The sequence below is a fragment of the Sabethes cyaneus genome, chromosome 2 (genome assembly GCF_943734655.1).
Source record: "Sabethes cyaneus chromosome 2, idSabCyanKW18_F2, whole genome shotgun sequence".
Lineage (NCBI taxonomy): Eukaryota > Metazoa > Arthropoda > Insecta > Diptera > Culicidae > Sabethes > Sabethes cyaneus.
In genome coordinates, this window is record NC_071354.1 from 88,469,158 (window position 1) to 88,489,644 (window position 20,487).

At 37.9% G+C, this 20,487-nt stretch overlaps 1 protein-coding gene across 5 annotated transcripts; it reads right to left on the bottom strand.

Moving 5' to 3' along the window:
• Nucleotides 1–1,008: 1,008 nt before the first annotated feature.
• On the bottom strand, nucleotides 1,009–20,236 carry LOC128738789 (longitudinals lacking protein-like). Of its 5 annotated transcripts, XM_053834166.1 has the most exons (5): nucleotides 20,049–20,236; nucleotides 19,558–19,864; nucleotides 15,703–15,951; nucleotides 15,552–15,638; nucleotides 1,009–2,332 (listed from the first exon to the last, which is right to left on the bottom strand). In XM_053834166.1, exons 3-5 carry the CDS (start codon nucleotides 15,799–15,801, stop codon nucleotides 2,138–2,140), a joined length of 381 nt encoding a protein of 126 aa, XP_053690141.1. In that variant the 5' UTR covers nucleotides 15,802–15,951; nucleotides 19,558–19,864; nucleotides 20,049–20,236; the 3' UTR covers nucleotides 1,009–2,137. The 5 variants fall into 5 exon arrangements, with proteins under 5 accessions (XP_053690141.1, XP_053690144.1, XP_053690143.1 ...); XM_053834169.1 differs by lacking the exon at nucleotides 19,558–19,864; XM_053834168.1 differs by lacking the exons at nucleotides 19,558–19,864; nucleotides 20,049–20,236 and adding an exon at nucleotides 16,302–16,385.
• Nucleotides 20,237–20,487: the final 251 nt, after the last annotated feature.

Here is a 20,487-nt window from a genome sequence, read left to right on the forward strand (position 1 = left end):
ACAATACTCCTCAAAAAAATTATACGGAAATTAACGCAAACAGCTACAATACTGCAATGACGGCATGTAAGGAAACAGCTGTGGCTCATGGGTGGTTGAACAACGCTGGGTTGCCGACCGTGATGACATGGGTAGTTGGAGAGACGACTAGTGTCCATTCAAGCGAGTAGTCAGTTAGTAGTAGCATAGGATATGGGTAGACATAGAATCCTAGAAAAAAAAACTTGTCAATCTCTATTACCACCACTAGGGATCTGGGCCATACCCGCTAATGCTCGAAAATGAGTAGCTAAGATAGGTGGTGCGAAGCCGAGGTAAGTAAATCCGGTATAAAATTGATTCTAAAGTCACATTCCATCATGTTATAAAAAAACAGCCTTGGGTTATAAACGTCTTTAAAAGACTAGACTTGATAGACTTCTTTATCGACAGGCTTCGCAGCCGATTATAATTAAAGTACATGACAATTACAGGACTAGTGCCACGATTCTACTGCTCACTACCTTTTTCTATATTGTCCATATTGAACCTCCATGTACGTGGGTCCAAGCAAAGTCATTAACCCACACTTAGAGAAAAAAGCTGAAACTTTCAGGAAAGTTTTGTTTTAGATCAACTAAGGAAAAACCGCAGAGATGTATTTTTAATTTTGTCCCTATGACCCGCAACGGTACACTGAAGAAATGCAAACGCAGGGACTTATAGGGGGTGGGAAGGTGGCATACAGTTTTTTCATAGCTTTGTCGTTCCGCAGTGGTTAGAACATTATATTCGAGTTCAGAAATACTGTCATTGACGTTCCCGCTTCCACCGGTTTCGCCTTTGCTATCCGAAAAATACCGGACGTGCTTTGTAAACGACGATTACGTGCTACTTAGCGCTAAACTACAGAAAAGAATCTTTGTTCATAATTTATCAACCACCGTTGCTTCTCCCAAAAATCGCAGGGGCGTACCATACCTATTGTAGCAGGCTTTCGGATATAATAACTACGAGCCCTCATTAGCTTTTACGGAATTCCTACAAAATGTACTGTCTCATGAAATACAATTGTGCTAACAAAATATATAATAGCGATACATGTCTAAATCATATAAGGTGACATAGCTCAAAACAAAAAGAAAATCATGCTCATATTATAGATTTTGTTTTTTTTTTGCAAAAAAGACAATTTTACAAGAGAATAGAATCAAAATAATAAACTCGAAAAGATAAGCATTCATTTGCATTTAATGTATATTTCCTACATTAAAATTGATCCTTTCTTTAGTATATATTCTGTATGGGCCATCTTTCGAATCGATTTTTCATGAAGGTTAAAACAAACCCGCCCATTATTCTGTTTAGTGTGCCAGTTTCTTGTCAGCACCGTCTCCCGGCCGTCTATAACTGTATCATCTCGCTTTCGTTCCATATTTACAAATTACAAAAAAACGCACAATTTCTGGGTGAGCTCTGAACCTGAAGTCGCTCCAACAAAAATAAACTGCATAAGCTGCACAACCTCTACTGTTATCAACAGTGCAGCTCATGCGAGCGGTATGATTCTATTATATTTTGCTGGTTTCTGAACAGGAAACAAACTAGGAAAACTGGTGCATTCTCATGAACAAATTAATCAACTGAATAAAATTTATGAAGATAATTGCTGTTCTCTTCAAACATTGTATTTTTTGGAATTTGACATTACTATTACTAATAAAACTAAAAAATAATGTGGAAAAGATGGAATTTCCACTACGCTTTGTTGTATAATTTTAATGTTAATATTCTTACTATAATGCACGGTCGCTCGTTCTCTTGCTCTCATTTTTATATGTAGGGGTGTATGCTGTGTTACTTGTCCCAATAGTATTTGATTTTATAAAATTTAAACCTTACATTTCTTTCTTCCCCGTTGCGGGATCCGCTTGACGTAACCTTGTATAAACTACTTATATATTTATTGACTGTATGCTCCAGTCTGCAGTTTGATAAGTGCTGTATTCTAGGCTTGTGGTTTTGTTTCCGATCTGTGGCTATAGTATCTTCATAATGGTTGCGTACATAATAAACGTTTATTAGAAACGGTACGTCGCGCGTATCCAGAAAGGGAGAAGCAATCACATAAGGGACTGCCGAAACAGTGCACCACAGATTAACCCTCCCGCTTGATATTCGTCGGAGTCTCCGCAAGACCCTTCACTTTCAGTCTATCGGCAGTTTTTAAGAATGTAGGCAACTGCTCATGCGACACGTTCACCTCTCCGGCGTACATGAATTCAAGGATCGCTTGCAGATGACTGTACGACACGTCTTTTAGAATGATGATCGGATGCTTAGAAGGATTCTCCTGTTAGGGATAGAAATGTTTAGATATTTTAGTCGACTTACAAACTAACGAAAAACAAAAATATCATCATGTAGGTATGTATATCTATAACTCCGCCGTCAACACCAAATGTAACCAAATGTTGCTGTGATGTTAGACAGAAGTAACAGGCAATTTTACAAAGTTATCAACATTTATTTATTTAATTTATTTATTTAAACTTTTAATACATGTAGGGTATGAAATGGGGAAGGCAACTAGGAAGAAGCGCCCAACATAGCTCTAGCCATCCCAAGCCCCTACCTAGCGCCTCCACGCGGCCATACCTGGAAATACTTCAATTTGTATAATTGAGTAGCCAAGCTAGGAGGTGCGGGGTCGTGCGGTTTTCAGTTCCTAACCTTACAAATGTAGTTTTAGGCAACCATTAAACCACACGACTTTAATTTCAAGTATTATATGATTTATACTAATTTTTTGGTAAACTAATCTATTTTCAGAGAGCGAAATAAGGCGCTATATCCTTGGCCAATTGCAGCCTGGCTTCTGGTCTAAATGCCATTAGTTCATCCCTGAGGGTCCGGAGTATCACTTAACCCTTATTAGCAAAGATACTCCCAACGACTGTAAATAAATCATTATCTATGTATATGGGAAGCGTTTGGTACGGGAGGTCCACGCTTTCTTCCTTCCCTTGATTTCAAGGAGTTTGATGGAATTAGGTATTTTTTCTAGTTCCACTTGATTCCTTGGAATTCTCTCTGCGGTACATGCTGCGCAGTTGGCCTGGCCGTTGACAAGAAAAATGATTGATTCAAGTAATCGTCATTTTCCAGGATGCCTTCCAGAATTGGCTGCGTTAGTGTGAGATTAGATTAGATTAGATTAAACTTTTAATACATGTAGATTAAGGACTACTCCTTTTCTAACTCAGTTTTACCTATTGTAATTAACTTTACTTAACTACTAAGTTCATTTGAAAACAACGGCGCAATACTTTTTTAATCATTTAGGTCAAATTCCTTCCAATCAGCCAACCAAACCAGGACACTCATGATGGAACCTTTTTCGAGATCGAATTTCTTTTATAACAATTGGTAGTTGGTTCCACCAAATCCTTGCTCGTACAATGATGCGATGTATTGAATTGGGGAAGTAAAAAACTTCTTGTTCTGGTATCTCTAAATGATTCGAACTTGTTTGACAGATACTGAGGCCCTTGACGAATGACTAAACATTTAAATATTTATTTAAACATTTAAATTTCTATAACGGCAGTTTTTGTACAATTAATGACGGCCGCAAGCCGCGAGAGTTCGCCGGCCGCTGCAGAATGGGCAAAATGAGCTCGTAATATCAATTAATTAAAGTCGCTAATTTGAAAAACAACAGGAATCGAATGGTATAGTCCCATATTGCAGACCTTGGGAAGATGTCCATTTTGCTCTATTAACCTCAAAAATCGTGGTGAAAGCTAATTAAATAGTATAAAAACTTAATTAAGGCGATTGAAACTAACTCATAGACCGTGGAATAAACTCCAATAGCACCAATTCATTTGAAAAACATCAGGAGAGTTGAATGTCACCGATTTCGTGCCGTGTGATGAATTCACAAACAGTTCATTTGGTCTGATTCTCTCCTATAGATCCACATAAACACGTACATTTGCTATTGCGTAAAAAATGGGTAATTTTTCAACGAGGAGTGACTTTAGAAAAGTTTAACACAGATCTTATTGACTCTACAGCAGCACCGCCCAGTAACGAACTAACGGAAGTAATTACGCTGAATCAACCTCGTTACCTCGCCGTGTAAGTTTTGCCACAAACGAAGCCCGTTGAATTTGGCTTCGACGTTCTAACGCATCTAAACCAAGCCAACAACAGAGATTGGAATACGGGGGTAAATTTTTCAGGTAGTACTTTAGCAGCCTATGCTGCAGTCGTATGCTGGCCAAAGGTGAATGAGGTAACAGCCCAAGCCAAACTAAAAAAAGTTCAGCGCCTGGCCTGCCTTACAGTTACCAGTGCCATGCGTACAACACCTACTGCAGCCATGGAGGCAATGCTATGCTTACTGCCTTTGCATCTTCATGTGAAGAAGGAAGCAAAGCTCGGCGCACTAAGGTTGCAAAGAAGTAAAACTATACTCGAAAGTGACCAAATAGATCATCTTCGCATACTTCGGGAGTTCAATTTGACACCCTTAGTAACTTCAGTCTCTGACTGCATGGAAGCCAGGCCCAATATGGGCGTTCCATATGAGATGATTGAAACAGATCGCTCAATGTGGAATAATGAAGGGTCTGATCTTCCATCTGGAACTATCTGCTTTTTTACAGATGGGGGTAATATACATCTGTGCAACAATATGCTTGAAACGAAAGTACAGGCATGCAAAAATCGGTATCTTCACGGACAACCAAGCAGCACTACTGACACTCAAGTCTGCCAAATGTGTGTCCAAATTAGTTTGGGAGTGCAGCACAGCGTTGAGGAAGCTCTCCCGCCAAAACAAAGTTTTATTACTTTGGGTGCCCGGTCACTGCGGAATCGAGGGCAATGAATTTACTGACAACCTAGCAAGACAAGGATCATCTCAGCAATTTATTGGTCCTGAACCGTTTCTGGGCACCTCCACATCCGCCGTGAAAGGCGAACTGTTGACATGGGAAAAGCTAGAAATAGCATCCCGTTGGAATCAAACACATGGGCTGTTGACAGGCTAAACACTTTATCTACCCAAACCCTGCAGTAGCTAAAAAACTACTCCATTTAATTCGTAGTAAACCACGCACAATCACGGGACTCCTAACAGGACACAGCCCCGCTCTTTATCATTTAAAGAATATCGGCAAGGTATCACCCGACACCTGCCGCTTTTGTAACTCTGAACCTGTAAATTCAGCGCATCTGCTCTGCTATTGCGGAGCTCTTGCATTATCAAAGCACAACTTCTTAGGAAGTTTCTTTCTTACTCCATATCAGGTATGGAGCCTAAATCCCAAAACGGTAATTGGCGTTATAAACCATGTAGTACAGAATTGGGACACAGGATTACAACTATCCCGCTCAACTCCATCAATGGGTATGAGCGGTCCGTAAACGGTGTCAGGGTGTCGACTCAAATCCAAAAATAAAATTCCCTGACTTTCCCTGATTTTCCCTGATGCTTCAAATATTTTTCCCTGACCCTCAAAACTCGAATATCAAGCTTATTTGGGCGATTTCTGGCTTAAGTTTTTAACCCTTTAGCATGGTTTATGCGAGCTGCTGAAAACTAAAGCTAGATTTCTTCATGTTTTAAGAACACATATCAAAGATTCTTAACCTATTTCTTACCAGCGTTTCGAAAACGCCCTCTTCTTCCCTCTTATGTTTGAGGTATCAACTTGAATCCAAAGAAACAAAGATTGAGAAATAATCTAATCGATCTGTTTTTGCACAAAGCTTAGATGTTATATACAACAAAATTACAGCCGTGTAAACATAACAAATCTTGCTAATTTTCAGTCAGCTCAAACTAGTAACTTTGCCGCTGGAAGGTGGACACATATCTGCGGTTTTTCAGTTAAACTAAAACAAAACTTTCCTGGAAGTTTCAGCTTGTTATCTTTGCTGCAAAAAGTGTGGGGTTAAGGAGATGATTCCCCAAAGATTTTTGGTACAAAAATGTGCGTTTTTCTGGCTTCGAGGTACGGCAAAACTTTAGCTAGATATATTGTTAGAAAATATCTAAATGGCATATATTTTAACCCTCAATGGTGGACAGTATGCGAAGTTAAAACTAAAGCTGTGTGTCATGATTTCGGATTGCAACTATCGAGGCTTGAGAGCAACATTGACTCGAAGGTAGTTCGGTGGCCGGCCGTTCGGTGCGATGACCGTATATGGGTGTTGAGAATTAAGGCAAATTCTTCAACTACAGCTTAATCAACGTATAGTTTCTGTTCTGTTTCTGTTTGCAGCACAAGGTGGGGCAGTTAGAGCCAAGTCTGTCCAGGGCTGAGATAAGGTGGTTGTGATAATGTTAAAAGAATCCGTGCGGATTACGCTAGCTCCATAATGTATTGGTGATTATGGATTAATGGGCGGAAGAAGAGTGACAGAACTTGGCTTGATATAATTGTGTGCTTGGTCAATATAGCATAAGATGGCTTGTACTTATCTTGTTTTCTCCTTCCTTTGTTTGTTTCCTCATCTTGTTCGTAGTCAATCCTATTAAACCTGAAGCAGGCTCCACGCCGGCCGTCCTCTTTATCGTTGTCACCAGTGTGGTCATCTGTGGCTGGTCTCTTGCCTCCCCTCACGGCAACATTATTGTTGCCGTGAGAAGAAGCGATAGAGATCAGGCAGAAAAGAAAAGAAAAGAAAAGAAAAGAAAAGAAAAGAAAAGAAAAGAAAAGAGGAATTTTTTAGTCAACATGTTGATTGCAATTTTCAAGTTAGTAATATCACGAGAATTCTATGTCTGTCCATCACCTATGCTACTACCGACTAACTACTCGCTAGGATGGACGCTACTCATCTCCCAAATACCCATGTCATCACGATTGACCCAGCGCTGTTCAACAACCTATGGTCATTAAAAGCCACAGCCGCTTCTTTATCTACCATCTTTGCAGTATTGTAGCTGTTGGCGTAAATTTTCGAATATTTTGTGCGGAATATTATTCAAGAGCAATATTATCGCTCAGAACTATCGAAAAACTACTTGAACTTCCGAAAAATAGAGCAGATGCGATATAATGGGGACTGGTACTCGCTCGTATTATTCCCGGTGGCATTAATTGCATATTTGTAGCGGTAGTCAACCGATTTGTCGGTATGCTCTTCAGACCGTGGTCAATTGAAATGATTCTGTAACTAAGAAGGGATGAGGTGGATCAAAAAGAACTTCACTTGGAGATATGTATATATGCCGTGTTAGGTCTTAAGTGCAAGCTGTCACTAAAGCAAGACTTAATAAGATGTTAACGACGTTGATAATTCTGTGAGGATGGTATTGAATCGAAAAAAAAATCCTCATACCACGGCCATATATTATGTACTATGACCCCATTTTAGGAAGTGGAAATGATTGAGGACAGCCCTTCGCTATCGCTTGAATCAGCCAGACAATCGAATACCTGTTTTTACTTGAAGAAGTTTTAACTCTAAAAAGATTTAGTTAGAAATGGAATTTCAGTTGAAGTCTGCCAGCATTGGGCAATGGACAGAACAAGATATATATCGAGGCTATAAATCTTTTCGAGTGATCCACTAAGTCCGACCGCGACGACAGCCGCAAGAATGGAGAGGAGCAGGCCGCCGGTGAGTTGCCACCGTTCGACTTGATGGACTCTCCGACAGAGGCTCATCAGCATTAGGAAGGCCCTTGGGAGACAAACAGCGTCATACATGATCATTTTATGTTGTTAGTTGAATACCGTTAACGCGGTTAGTCACAAGACATGCAAATCATTCTAAGAAAGAAAAAAAAATATAATTACATCCAAAACAATACAATAGAGGTGACAGTAACAGCAACGATAGCAATATTAGTAATAATAGTAATAGCATAGGAAACTGATACAGGAAACACAGCTACTGACTATAACTTCCTGCCCATTAATAATTGTAATTTGGCAGCATAGGTATAAGAATAATTGCCGACTCATCATAGAACACTCAAACATATATTCATTCGTACCTATACACCCATGCACACTCATACATGCATACACATGTATACATGTACGTGTGTGTATATTTTTCAGTGCTGTGCTGTCCATAATCGCATAACAGCCACAAATTCTATGGCAATCTCATAGAAAATGTCTCGATTACGCAAATAAAGACATCACATCATTTTTGAACACTCGTTCGTTCTAACTAGCGATACATTTTAATTTTCATGAGTAAGTCAAAATCTCATGAATGGTGGGTAGGATTTGGTTTCAGTTTTCTAGAGAAATTTCTGTGCATACCAGCAATTCATCTAGGGAACCGAGTAAGCCCTCCCGGTGCTTCGGCCCAAACGGATTGAATTTAAAATCAAATCCGTTCGATTTCGCTCCATTCCGCTTTACGAGACACATGCTACACATAAAGCTAAATTATGCAATACTACATACTACACATATATCCAACTTAAACTATAAACATTCTACATGCGGAACTAAGAATTTTTAGGTCGTTTGGCCGAAGTACTCGTCAAACCACCTACCCATGGGAGGGCTACAGCTTAATCAACGTATAGTCACCAACAAATCATAAATTCGATGATACTAGGGACGAATTGAACCGCCCAGTTAGCTTCGGAGACGATGCTGATCTAACAAGCCAGTTATGTTCGAATCTCGGCTAGCCGGTTTTTGTTAGATAGAATCAGTAGGATCGTTGCACTGACCCCGTAATTTTCCTGTACTCTAACAGCCAGCTGCGTAATCTGTCGATAAAGAAGGATAATGTCTAGTAACGGTTAATGCTCAAGACTTTGCTTTGCTTTGCTAGGGACGGATTCTATGACAGGTTCGAAAATAAATCCTTTCGAACCTGTCATAGAATGCGTCCCTAGCCCCCCTAGGGGTGCGCACGACTTGAAAATTCAAGACTCTAGCTCCCAGATCGATCCTGTTTAACGGTCAATACTTTTTGGAAGTCACAATATACAGTCTTTTCTTAGCGACTTTGACCACTATCTCGTCGTAAGATCCACGCAAGGTTATCGAAATCGGCGAAGGCTCGCTCTGAGAGGATGTTGCGTTTCAATATCTAGCGGTTTACGGCATATGACGTTGCAGTGGAGTAACCAGAAAGCTTGATCAACGAATCGCAGAACAGCAGGACGAAAGGGAATAAGACGTAAGTAGGCTGTGGAGGTTCCGCCATGGCGCCAACAACTACGAGGGAAGTGATAGGCACGACGTGGGGAATTCTGCGAGTCACATGACTCAATACGACAATTGTCACTCGCCGTGACTCGCCACGGCGAGTCGAATTGAGTGCTGTCACCTAGGTGACAACCGTGTCACCTTGGTAACAACCCCGTGTCACCTAAGTGACAAACCGTGTCACCTAGATGACAAAGCAAGTCACCTAGGTGACAAAGCGAGTCACCTCATTCGCGATTACTCCAAATTAGTAACGTCACTCGCCTCGCAGAATAAGGGTGAGTGTAACAGTTTGATGTCGAATGCCAGAAAACGACAGATGAGAAGAACCAGGCCAAGAGTCGCATGCTCACTGTGGATCACGTCAGAACAGAGAAACATGTAAGCTTTCTGCGTATTACGTAACCAGCTGAAGCAGTCCCGAAGGTTGCCAACTTGCATAAACGCAAATTCTACAGAACGTTATTGCTCCCGGTAACCCTTAACGGACATGAATCATGGACACTGAAGGAAGATGATCAATGCTTGGGGCTTCTGAGTGTAAAATTCTGCAATTGGTGAAAACGCTGTAGATCGCGTGTAAATAACAGTCTGCATCACGCTTTGTGCTCTTGATGTCTGCACCGTGAAGTGCGTGAGTGCCATTGCCGATTTCGATTTCGAGCACTACAGCGAGTGAAGTCTGACAATTGTACGGCGCAAAACAAATAAAAAATTTACGGCAAACTGAAAGATAATCGAATCGCCACTAGACAGGTAACAAGTTTTAATTCAACCGATCAATCTGCGTATATTTTACACGAAAATTGATTTGATTCCAAAGTTGATCAACAATATTGCCGGATAAACAAAATTTCCCTGATTGAATTTCGAAATTCCCTGATATTCCCTGATTTCCCTGATCCAAAAATGAATTCCCTGATATTCCCTGATTTTCCAGGTTTTTCCAGGAAATCGACACCCTGGGTGTACAGCAATCGGGGCCTGCCACAAAGCAAGATCCTGTTGCAAATACATGCAAATTTCGTTAATTGGGCTAATCTTATCACCGATTTTCACAAAAACTTTCATTAATTGGGCTGTGCTGTGATAGGTAACAGTTCAATTGATGTTCATGGCATCTATTGACTTTATTAGATCAGCCCGATTAAGGAAAGTTTTTCTCAAAATCGGCGATAACCGTAGCCCAATTAACGAAATTTGACTGTACATTGAAAATTGCCTTTAGTAGTTCAAAATAAATGATAAAGTAACCAAAAAGTAGAAAACCGTCAAAGTTCTCCACCAGTAAAAATGATAGGCGAGCCTTTGCCGGATATAGTAGACTTTCTCAAGACAATCTGCTTATACTGTTTTTTCCTTAAACTCAGTAATAGTAACAAATCTTCGGTTTATTCTGTTTATTCACAATACTGTGTGACAACTGCTTTTGTTTTTCAGGTAAGAAACACCTCTTCTTAGGTTTATTCCTTTACCCAATAGCGAATTTGTTTATTCAATCCGGGTTGGATCTGGATGAATTTTATCTGTCAGATAGGAGCAAATGAACACAAAAAATTCATCCGGTTCCAACCCGGATTGAATAAGGTTTTGCACGCGTGAGCATAACCTCACTTCTTTGACGTCTATCAGTGGTTTGTTTACATGGACTTGGAACATGGGTTAACATGTTGAAACTGAATATTGCTTAAGATCTTAACGGAAAGTCAGAAAAGCTCAAAAACTGCCATTTCGAGTAGTTTGGAGGGCGACACTGCTGAATAATACGATTTTAATACGTTTAACTCCAATTTATGCATATCGCGTTCACCTAACAAATAGTAAACAAACCACGAGTGGATGTCAAATGAGTGAATTGAGTTCATTCCGGTTCATTCGTGACGTCACCTTGCAAAACTGGCATCTAGTTACAAACCCTTAGGGTGATTAATGTATTTTGGACAGGCGTTACGCGTGTTCTATTTTGGACATTTTGAATTGATTTTGCCGTAAATCTCCAAAAAAAAGTACGCATAACGCCTGTCTAAAATACATAAATCACCCTAGTCTTCGTAACGATTTCAAACCGAAATGTTGAGATCCTTCAAATCGCTAAAGTAACAGTCGAGCAAGTGTTGTTAGATTTTGGAAAACAGCTTTCTAGGGAATGGGTCATTCTAGGGTATGAAATTTTGGGGAACGGCATAAAGCAAATTAATAATGAAGCAACAGAAACAATTACGGATGCCACTGTAAAGTGTGCTTCACTCTCCCACGGTTGGGGAATGCATGGTTCGTTCGGTAAAACAGGTTTCTACATGCATTATTAGTTAAGTGCAAGGTATGTATGTACTAAAGCATAGTTATAATACACTATTTCATGCATTATTTCAAAGATATTAGATAAATTAAAGTGTTCGAAGTTTGAATCACGTTTTGAGGTGTGATTCAAACTTCGAACAGTCCCGAATAATATCTGGTTTTCCGGGTTTTCCTTCGTGAAAATTGTCTGTCAGCTGCACAAAATCAACTCGCTATAGATGTGATACATTCGAAAATATTAGCAATTGACTACAGAGATACGGATTGAAATTAATTATTGTGTGTAAAAATTTAAATAACACTGTTAGATGGATTTATAAATACAGTGCTTAGGAAAAGGATAGAATTCCACTCATTTAAGTTGAGTGACACTAAAAACATTAAAACTTATCAAAGTAATGTAAATGTTCGAAGTTTGAATCAAAATCGAACTGTAACTTTTTAGTGTTTTTCAATGCAAAATAACATTTAATCCTCATTTTTTAAATTTTCTCACAAAAATAACTAATTTGTCATGCTATCAAACCATGTATGGGGGTAGAATAAAGATGTTTTCGAACATTTTACTTTGAAAAAAGTTTCAGCACAGCTCAAGTGTTCGAAGTTTGAATCAGAACGGTAGACACTTTACTACAAAACCGCGTTTAAGCATGTGCTAAAAAATAAAATTTTATTCTTGGCAATTTTGGCCGCTACTTTATATGGAGCCCTTCTTATGTGCGGCGGTGGAAACAAAACATCTCTTAAAAAATTTACAGATAAATTTGAGATTCTTTTGACGTAGGACTACGTCTTTGTTTACTATACTGGGACTGGGTAGCACTTTGTTAAAATGAAAATAGAAATGTAACGTTTAAATGAAAGATTTCAAATGCTAATAACTACTAAACTACTGAACGAAACTGAACAATTTATATGTCTTTGGATGGATAAAATGACCAGCAATTTTATAGGGGGGGTAAGAGAGCAATTTTAAGAAGGTCGTAAGAGGCGGGCGCTCCTATAAAAATGAAACACAAATTTCCTCGAAACTCGAGAACTAATCAAGCAAATGGAACCAAATTTGGCATGTGGGGGTTTCAGAAGGCAGGATTTTTTCCTACGGTGTACTGAGACCTCTTCCTTTTCTAAGAGGAGGGGGCTCCCATACAAATGAAATACACATTTTCTCAAAACTCTAGAACTAACCAAGCAAATGGAACCAAATTCGGAATGCAGGGGTTTCAGAAGGCAAGAATTTTTTCTATGGTAAATTGAGACCCCTCGCCTCTTTAGGAGGGCGGGCTCCCATACGAATATACAAATTTCCTCATAACTCGAGTACTAATCAAGCAAATGGAACCAAATTTGACATGTGGGGGCTTTTGGAGGTAAGATGTTTTTCTACGGCGTACTGAAACCCCTTCCCCTTCTAAGAGGGAGGGGGGCTTCCATACAAGTGAAATACAAATTTCCACATAACTCTAGAACTAATCAAGCAAATGGAACCAAATTTGGCGTGTGGGGGTTTTAGAAGGCAGGAATTTTTTCTATGGTATAATGAGACCCATCCGTCTTTTAATAGAGGGGAGGGAATTTTTTCTATGGTGAATTAGAACCTTTCTTCCTTTAAGAAGGGGAGATTCTATATAAATGAAATACAAATTTCTTCATAACTCGAGAACTAATCAAGCAAATGGAACCAAATTTAGCATGTGTGGGTGTTTGGAGGCATGAATTTATTTTGAGTTTATTTATTTGGTTTGAGACCCCTTACCCCTGTGGTAGAAGAATAAGGACTCTCATTCAAATAAAACAGAAATTAGTCATTCATAACCATTTCAACCTTTTTGATGCACACAAGTGATTTTTAAAAGAAATCTCTGTCTCAAAGATTGCAGGCGTTGTACTTATGAACCCCCGTCCACGTACACCTGTGTGCAAAATAATAGCAGTGGTGAGTTTAGCATTAGAGTTCAGAAAAAATTGCAATGTGGGAATTTATGTATTTGATAATTATTTGTTATTTAATTATGAATATGTTTTAGTCCACAATTCCTTTCAGCAACGTTTAGACGACCCATTTTGGCTGATTATACGTATATACCAAAAATGAACATACTTTTGTTAAATGTGAATAGATAATATTTATACCTTAAATGGTTTGTTTCAACGGTTATTTTATAATTCTTTTGAAAATTCTAATGAAATTGTGAGCCCTGCTATTGTTTTAGCACAACCCAGGAAAAACAGGTAGACAAACAAAATGATCCATATGCTCAATGAAGACAGTACGACAGTCGGGTACATTTAGTTAGAGATCGTATGCTACTAGCATACAACATCATATAGGTAGCATTCATGTACATGATAGAGTAGAAAAAATATAAACGATTTTTTAAAAATATGAGATTTTCACTGCTATTATTTTGCATACAAGTGTATTTTCAAAGTCACCATTGCATTCAATAAAGAATTGAATCTGAATATTTCGTTCTTCTCTTTTAAACATTCACTTAAACAATGGCACTCACAGATTCTTATAAACATACATATGCCAGAAATGCAGTTTACATAGTCTCTGATCTGATGATCTGATATAGTCCTACGTCACCCTTTCGTACAACCCTTAGGGCTGTATACCTTGTAGTTTTTACAATAACCTTTTACACAACCCAGTTACGAAAAAATGACACAGATAGCGCTTTACTATTAGACTTTTACATTTACGCTAACCCCTCATTAAGCGAGCAACGTACTTCTATCTCCACCAACGCTGGCGGGTTGATTTATGGTTACACACAAATTGTGCCTCTTCCTCCATCTATTGTAGTTAAACCACCTGACGAGAAGTTTAATCTAACTTGTTTACTAACCGGGACGACAAAACTATGCAGGTATTTGCTACTTGCTGCACGTTACGTTGTCCGAGTCCGTCCGCTAGTGTGCTAGCCACGATTCTCAACGCGGCTGTTTGGGGCGGGAAAGGATCCGTTCCTATCGACCAACCTCGTGTTTTTGTCTTGACCCTCAATGAGATCAGATTAAACTTCGTCTAGGTTTAATCGAAACAAATAATTCTTTACGTATTGGACGGGAAGCCCTTGTCACTTTTTTTAGTTAATGTCGAGGTAGTTGAATTTACAAGCGTACAAACTTGCTGTCGTGAGCCTAGGAAGCAAAATCATGCTTACATGTGATTGGTTGATTCGTTAATTCTTGACAGTGATTGATTTTTATGCCTATTTCAATAGTGATTTAAAAAAATTCAATGCATTTGCTAAACCAATTTTAATGCTTGAAAAAATTTCTGATCGATTGATGCAAATATTTCTAAAATCCATCGAAAAATGGCTGAATTAGAAGCGTGCAAAATATAACCACTTTTCGTTACATGTTCTTTTCCCGTACTTGTTAAATGCACCCCAATATAGAAAAGAAAAGCGCAGTTCTACGCTAAAAGGGTCATTTCCATATCGATTTTTTCACAAAATTTGGAATATATTGTTTTTCCAATAACTTTTCAACGGAGTTTGAAGTATCTTGTCACCAAGTATCCGACTTTGTACTCTTCTTTCAACTGCTAGAATAATAGCATAAATTTTCAGTGCCATGCGTCGATGCTGAAATAAATATTCACTGCAGTTGAAATGAGATCGATTTTTGTCTGCGATAATCTTGCAACATACAATAAACTTTGCCTATTAAATATCCGAGAACACGAAAATTCAGTAACTCTAGATAATCCACAATCTCGCTAGTTTTAGGCAAAAATTAATTATCTAAAAAGTTAGTCAATTTGAATTTCAACTTTTCGAAACACTGGTACTGATAGACAAATTTCGAAAACATCCGATCAAATGAGCACTACCGTTGTCGCATCAGCTGAATAAACTTGATAACAAATAAGCATGAGATTCAAGACATTATTCCCGGTTTCGAGTCGTTTTCGATTAAGGATATCAAATTTTCAAATTTTGTTTAATGACAAAATACTCAGAAGAATGGCTTCTGTTAAACAGAGAATATGTTCTTGAAACTCTTATATCGATACAACACTCATCCACGAAAGTATGCAATTACCTCCAAAAGAGATTTGAAATAGGGGCTGCATGCCGATAGTACCATCTTATGAGCTTTGCACGTTTGTCCTTCACACGCCAGTGTCACCTAAAATGAAGGAAAAATATTCTTACGAAATTTGCTTCAAAATCTAACTAAATGTCATACTTACGTCTGTAAAACTCTTCTCGTTGCGTAGATGCCGGAACGAGGTCACCATATTGGTTTGAAAATCATTCCACTTGAGGAAGTACTGTTGTTGATCTGCCATGTTTCTAACTTTTGAATAATTTTCTTCCTATTTAAAAATGAATCTATTATCCTTATCACTGTAGTTCTAAAGAGTAAGGATTGGGAACGCCAAGCTTGTCAGAGGGGTTGAGAAAGAAAACCAAAGGAAAACCAAAAAATAAAAGGAAATCTGAAACGACATGAAAACACAAAAAATAGAGATTTATCATTCAAAAATATAGTGAGAGACTGCTCTCAACAGTTAAACAGCGTAATATTTATAATGTGAAAGGTTGTCAAAAATGGTTGCAAATCGGAGAGCTAAATTATCAAACATTCACAAATCTACTTCATCCGCTGCCATGAACTGAAAATTAATTTACTTAAAATACACACGATACGCTGCACTAGGTTCAAGTCGGAGAAGCCTATCTAACGAGATAGCGACAAGGAGAGCCTCGTAGAAAGTCGGCAAACCGCAAATTGTATTTTGAAGGTGATGGCTGACTGAAGAGAGCTGCAATGTAATATTTTTCCTACATTGCCTCTCTTATGATTCGTCTTCGTGTGCTGATCTCAGACCAAAGCTCGCCTTTCCGCATCAAATCATTCTTTCAATCCAATCCAGACTGCTGCAGTGAAGGCACTAAGGCAGACGCTGAGCAACTAGGATAGTCTTAGTGACTATTTGTCTCCTCTCTTCGTATAAACAACGAAATGATTGAGACAAAATATATTGTGTAACATATTTTTGCCCGTCACAGGGAAAGCGGTGCCAGCAGAATTTAAGTGAAGTGTTTCTAGTTTCACTATACAATTGTTTCAATTGCTGTATGCTTTTGCAGAAAACAAACAATAGAGTTAGAGTAGAGAATATCAGCTAAGTGTAAATTTGTTTGACGGGAAAGCCACTTCTCATGCCAACCTATATAAAAACGACATCCATATAATGGACCTAAGCTGACAACCTCGTTGGATGTATTGTATTGTTAAATTTTGTTAATTTGAATTGGTTTTAGTATCACACAGCCTGTGCCAGGTAGACAATTGATGCGAAATTGTGAAAATAGTTAGTAAATTCCCATGAGAAAGTTGCTTAGAACACTATTTACATTACTCATTCTACTTTTGTTCAGTGTGTGAAGGCGTGGTGCCAATCGTGTTGTCCGTTCGTTCAGACCGTTTTGACATAAAGCCCTATAATATAAAAGTATTGCAACCTGAAATTCCATAGTTTCAGTAACACTGCCACAGGCTTGGCACGCTTTTTTCGCTTCGATTTTGTTATTTTGATTACTGTGCCTCAGCCAAGCAGAATTTAAAAAAATGCTTGGGAAATTTGTAGAATTAGTTATTATCTACAGTATTGCTGAAGGAAGCATTGCTATACCTTTTGTATTTATGGCGCTATAAGGCTGCTACCCCGTTTGTAACCACAGAGCACTCTTTTTGCTACCAACGGCATTGCAGCCCTACACCGGCGTAAAGATAGAACTTTACTTTGTTCATCAATATTGAGATAAATTACTAGCTCTCCTTCCCTCTTTATTCAAATTCTGCTGGCTGCTTGCTTGAGGAACAGTAATCAAAAGCGCAAAATCGAAACTAAAAGAGTATGCCAATCCAGCACTGCCATTTAACAAGCAAGCCAGTAGTCAGTTTATTCTCTAAACGATTTAAAATTTATTACATATTTTAAAGAACATCGTGGAAGTTATGTTCGATTGAGACGTATTTTGCAGTTATATCGGAACGGCAAGTTACTCATACTTGATATTAAAAGGCTTCATTCCGATCCTTTTCTGAGTCGCTGTTTGGTGCGAAACCAACTCTCCGGCGCCGAGCTATTTTTCATTCCAACAGTTAAATGTGGGCACAAATGAAATAATAGCCACATTTTGTTTCTAAACAGTGAAGCAGGTAAGAAATACACGACAGGAGAAAAGAATACATCATTTTTGTATGGGCCCAACATCGAGGGGCTGTCAAAAAACATGTGAAAAAATATTGATAACATAGAGCCGGGTAAAAAATGTTTATGACATTAAACTGCCGCTGGAAGCATATCTGCCCATGTTACAAAACACGAAAATGAGAAAATCGCACTCAAAGTTAAAAAACTGAGTTTTCTAAAATTATTTAGTTTTGATGTTATTATGATAATGTTGATAGATAATGTTGAAAAACTTCACTCAATTTTGTATACAGCTTGAAAACATTTTATATGAGAAGGTATATGCAGCGAGACAAATATGCGTCCATTTTTCCAGTGGGACAAATTGTTTTCAAATTTTTTCGAGTTTTTCTAGTATAAACACCATGTTTTCGATTCATATTATAAAAATACATATATAATTATAACGTTTGACAACAAAATGTCGAAAATGACCAAATGTAACATGGGACAGTTATGCTTCCACTGATAGTAAAGTGCATGCATGATTTTTTTCAGTCTTTTTAAAGCTACATAAAAAATAATTTGTAAATATAAAATAATTTGTTTACATTTTGCTTCCCAATCGAAAATTACTCCGGATTCAATTATTATGTTATTATTTAACTTATTATTTAATGATTGATTATATAAGAAGCGGAAAGACGTCAAAAAGGTGAGGCTATTTTGACTCGTGCGAATGATCAATATATGACGTACCCTTGGTTATTTAGAAAGATCTAGGGTACTTCAAATCATCTAACATAAAATATATTACAGTTGGATTTCGATTTTGGCAACAAAAGTATTCGTTTTTGGCAACACAAGATATTTTGCTTCCAAAAATATGCTTAATCAATCAGTTTCTGCATACATGCTTTAAATGACGAAGAAATGGTGCCCTCAGTATGTTCGTAAAAAAAGTTATGTGGTTTCGAACAATAACATTTTTATTGCCGTATGACTACGTCTTAGCGCAGGGTCTCAATAACTTATTTGCACCGAACGAATAGCTCTTAGCGGACTTTTTAAACATAAAATGGTTGCAATGGTTGATTAAAGATATTTAGTCAATTTCTAAAGCATTTATATTAAATTTTTTTATATTAAAAAAGGGTCTCGATTTTGGCGCGGTTTCGATTTTGGCAACATAGGCGACATGCATTTGTTGCCAAATTCGAAATCCTACTGTATTTCAAGGACTAAAGATCGAAAACAAAAATTAATAACATTAAACACAAAAATATACGATATTTTGGGATAGGGATACTCGCGTCACTGGTTATAAAACTGGCAGCTCTGCAACCTATACGAATGGCCAACAAAACAACCAACAATGCCATGCATCAATAGCAAAAACAGCAGCGATTCAAGTAATGATGGTGATGAAATAGAAATCCAAGGTCTTTCTTTACTTTCCATTATACGAATCACAAGGAAAAAATACCTTCAAGTTCCAAGTTTTTTGCTGAAGGTTTCGATAAGAAACATTCGTTCACGTACACTGTGATAAAAGACATTCTGAAAATTGCATAAAAACGGGAACATTCTCCATTTTCCTTCACATCACGCTTCTAATAATGTTTCTCCTGCTTCTTTTTCCTGGCATCAAACTTCATTATAAAATTTATTTTACACTGAATTCACGGAAAAAAATCATAACACTTGACTAAAAGGCAGAAGACAAAAAAGCTTCCTTTAGTCTTTTTTTACTCAGTGAGCCATTATTGTACAGCTCCTCCTTTCTAACTAGCATGGGACAACCGAATGCATTTTCGAAGCGAAAATAGTAAATATCGCAAACGCATTTTCATCACACTAGCAGCGGAAAACATTAAATATTTCTATGAAATATTCATTTACCTGTTCAAAAGTCGGAAGCGGGCACAGTTTTCGATAATTTTTGCACTATTTTAGCTGCTTTATTTTCACTGGAATTTAACGACGATGACAACGACGACAGCGATGGGACACTAGAATATGCGAACGATTGCAATGAAGAAAAAATGCTCACAGGAACAGTTCATGTTATCTCTCGCATCTCACATCAGCTCCGCCATTCTCACGTGATGTAACTTCAACAAATTCTCTTCTCCGATTACGCGAGTAGAAAAACCGACAAAGTGTGTATAAAATATAATGCGAGAAGCAAGAAGAACGTCAACGTATGCTGCATTTACGTGTACGTACGTATATGTGTTGATGCATCGTACGTAGCACCGGGCAGAAAGATAAAAGAATAATATAAATTATTTTATTGAAGTATACAAATTGTAAATTATAAAACTTTTTCATATTTTTATGCGTAGCATTACTATTTCTATTTGAATTGTAAATAATTAATTCATTCTCACCTTTGGTTCCTCCAGCACGTATATATAAGCGTTGGAAAATGATACTGCGTTTGAATTTATTATAAAGAGATTCATTTAATTATTATTGCTTTATAATTCCTGCTATTTCCTCATAGCTTTGAATGCCATAGTTATGTTACCTCGTATTATTCATTCATAAAAATATACCTAATTCGTTTCGAAAAATATTTTTTTCAATTAGGAAAACTAACGTATGCGAGAGGAGAGTAAAAAGCGCGTGTTTGTTCGCTGGCTCTCTGAGGTATGGCTTCTCTCCGAACTCAAGCGAAGGAAAGTGAGAACAAAAAAAATCGCCGACCTAACCAAACTTGAACTTTTTGAACAACACGGGATAGGAAACTTCGATCCAAAGTAGCTTGATCATTTGTAAGGTATATATATCTGTACTGCCTACTTAGCTTCGAGGTACGATGCTGGT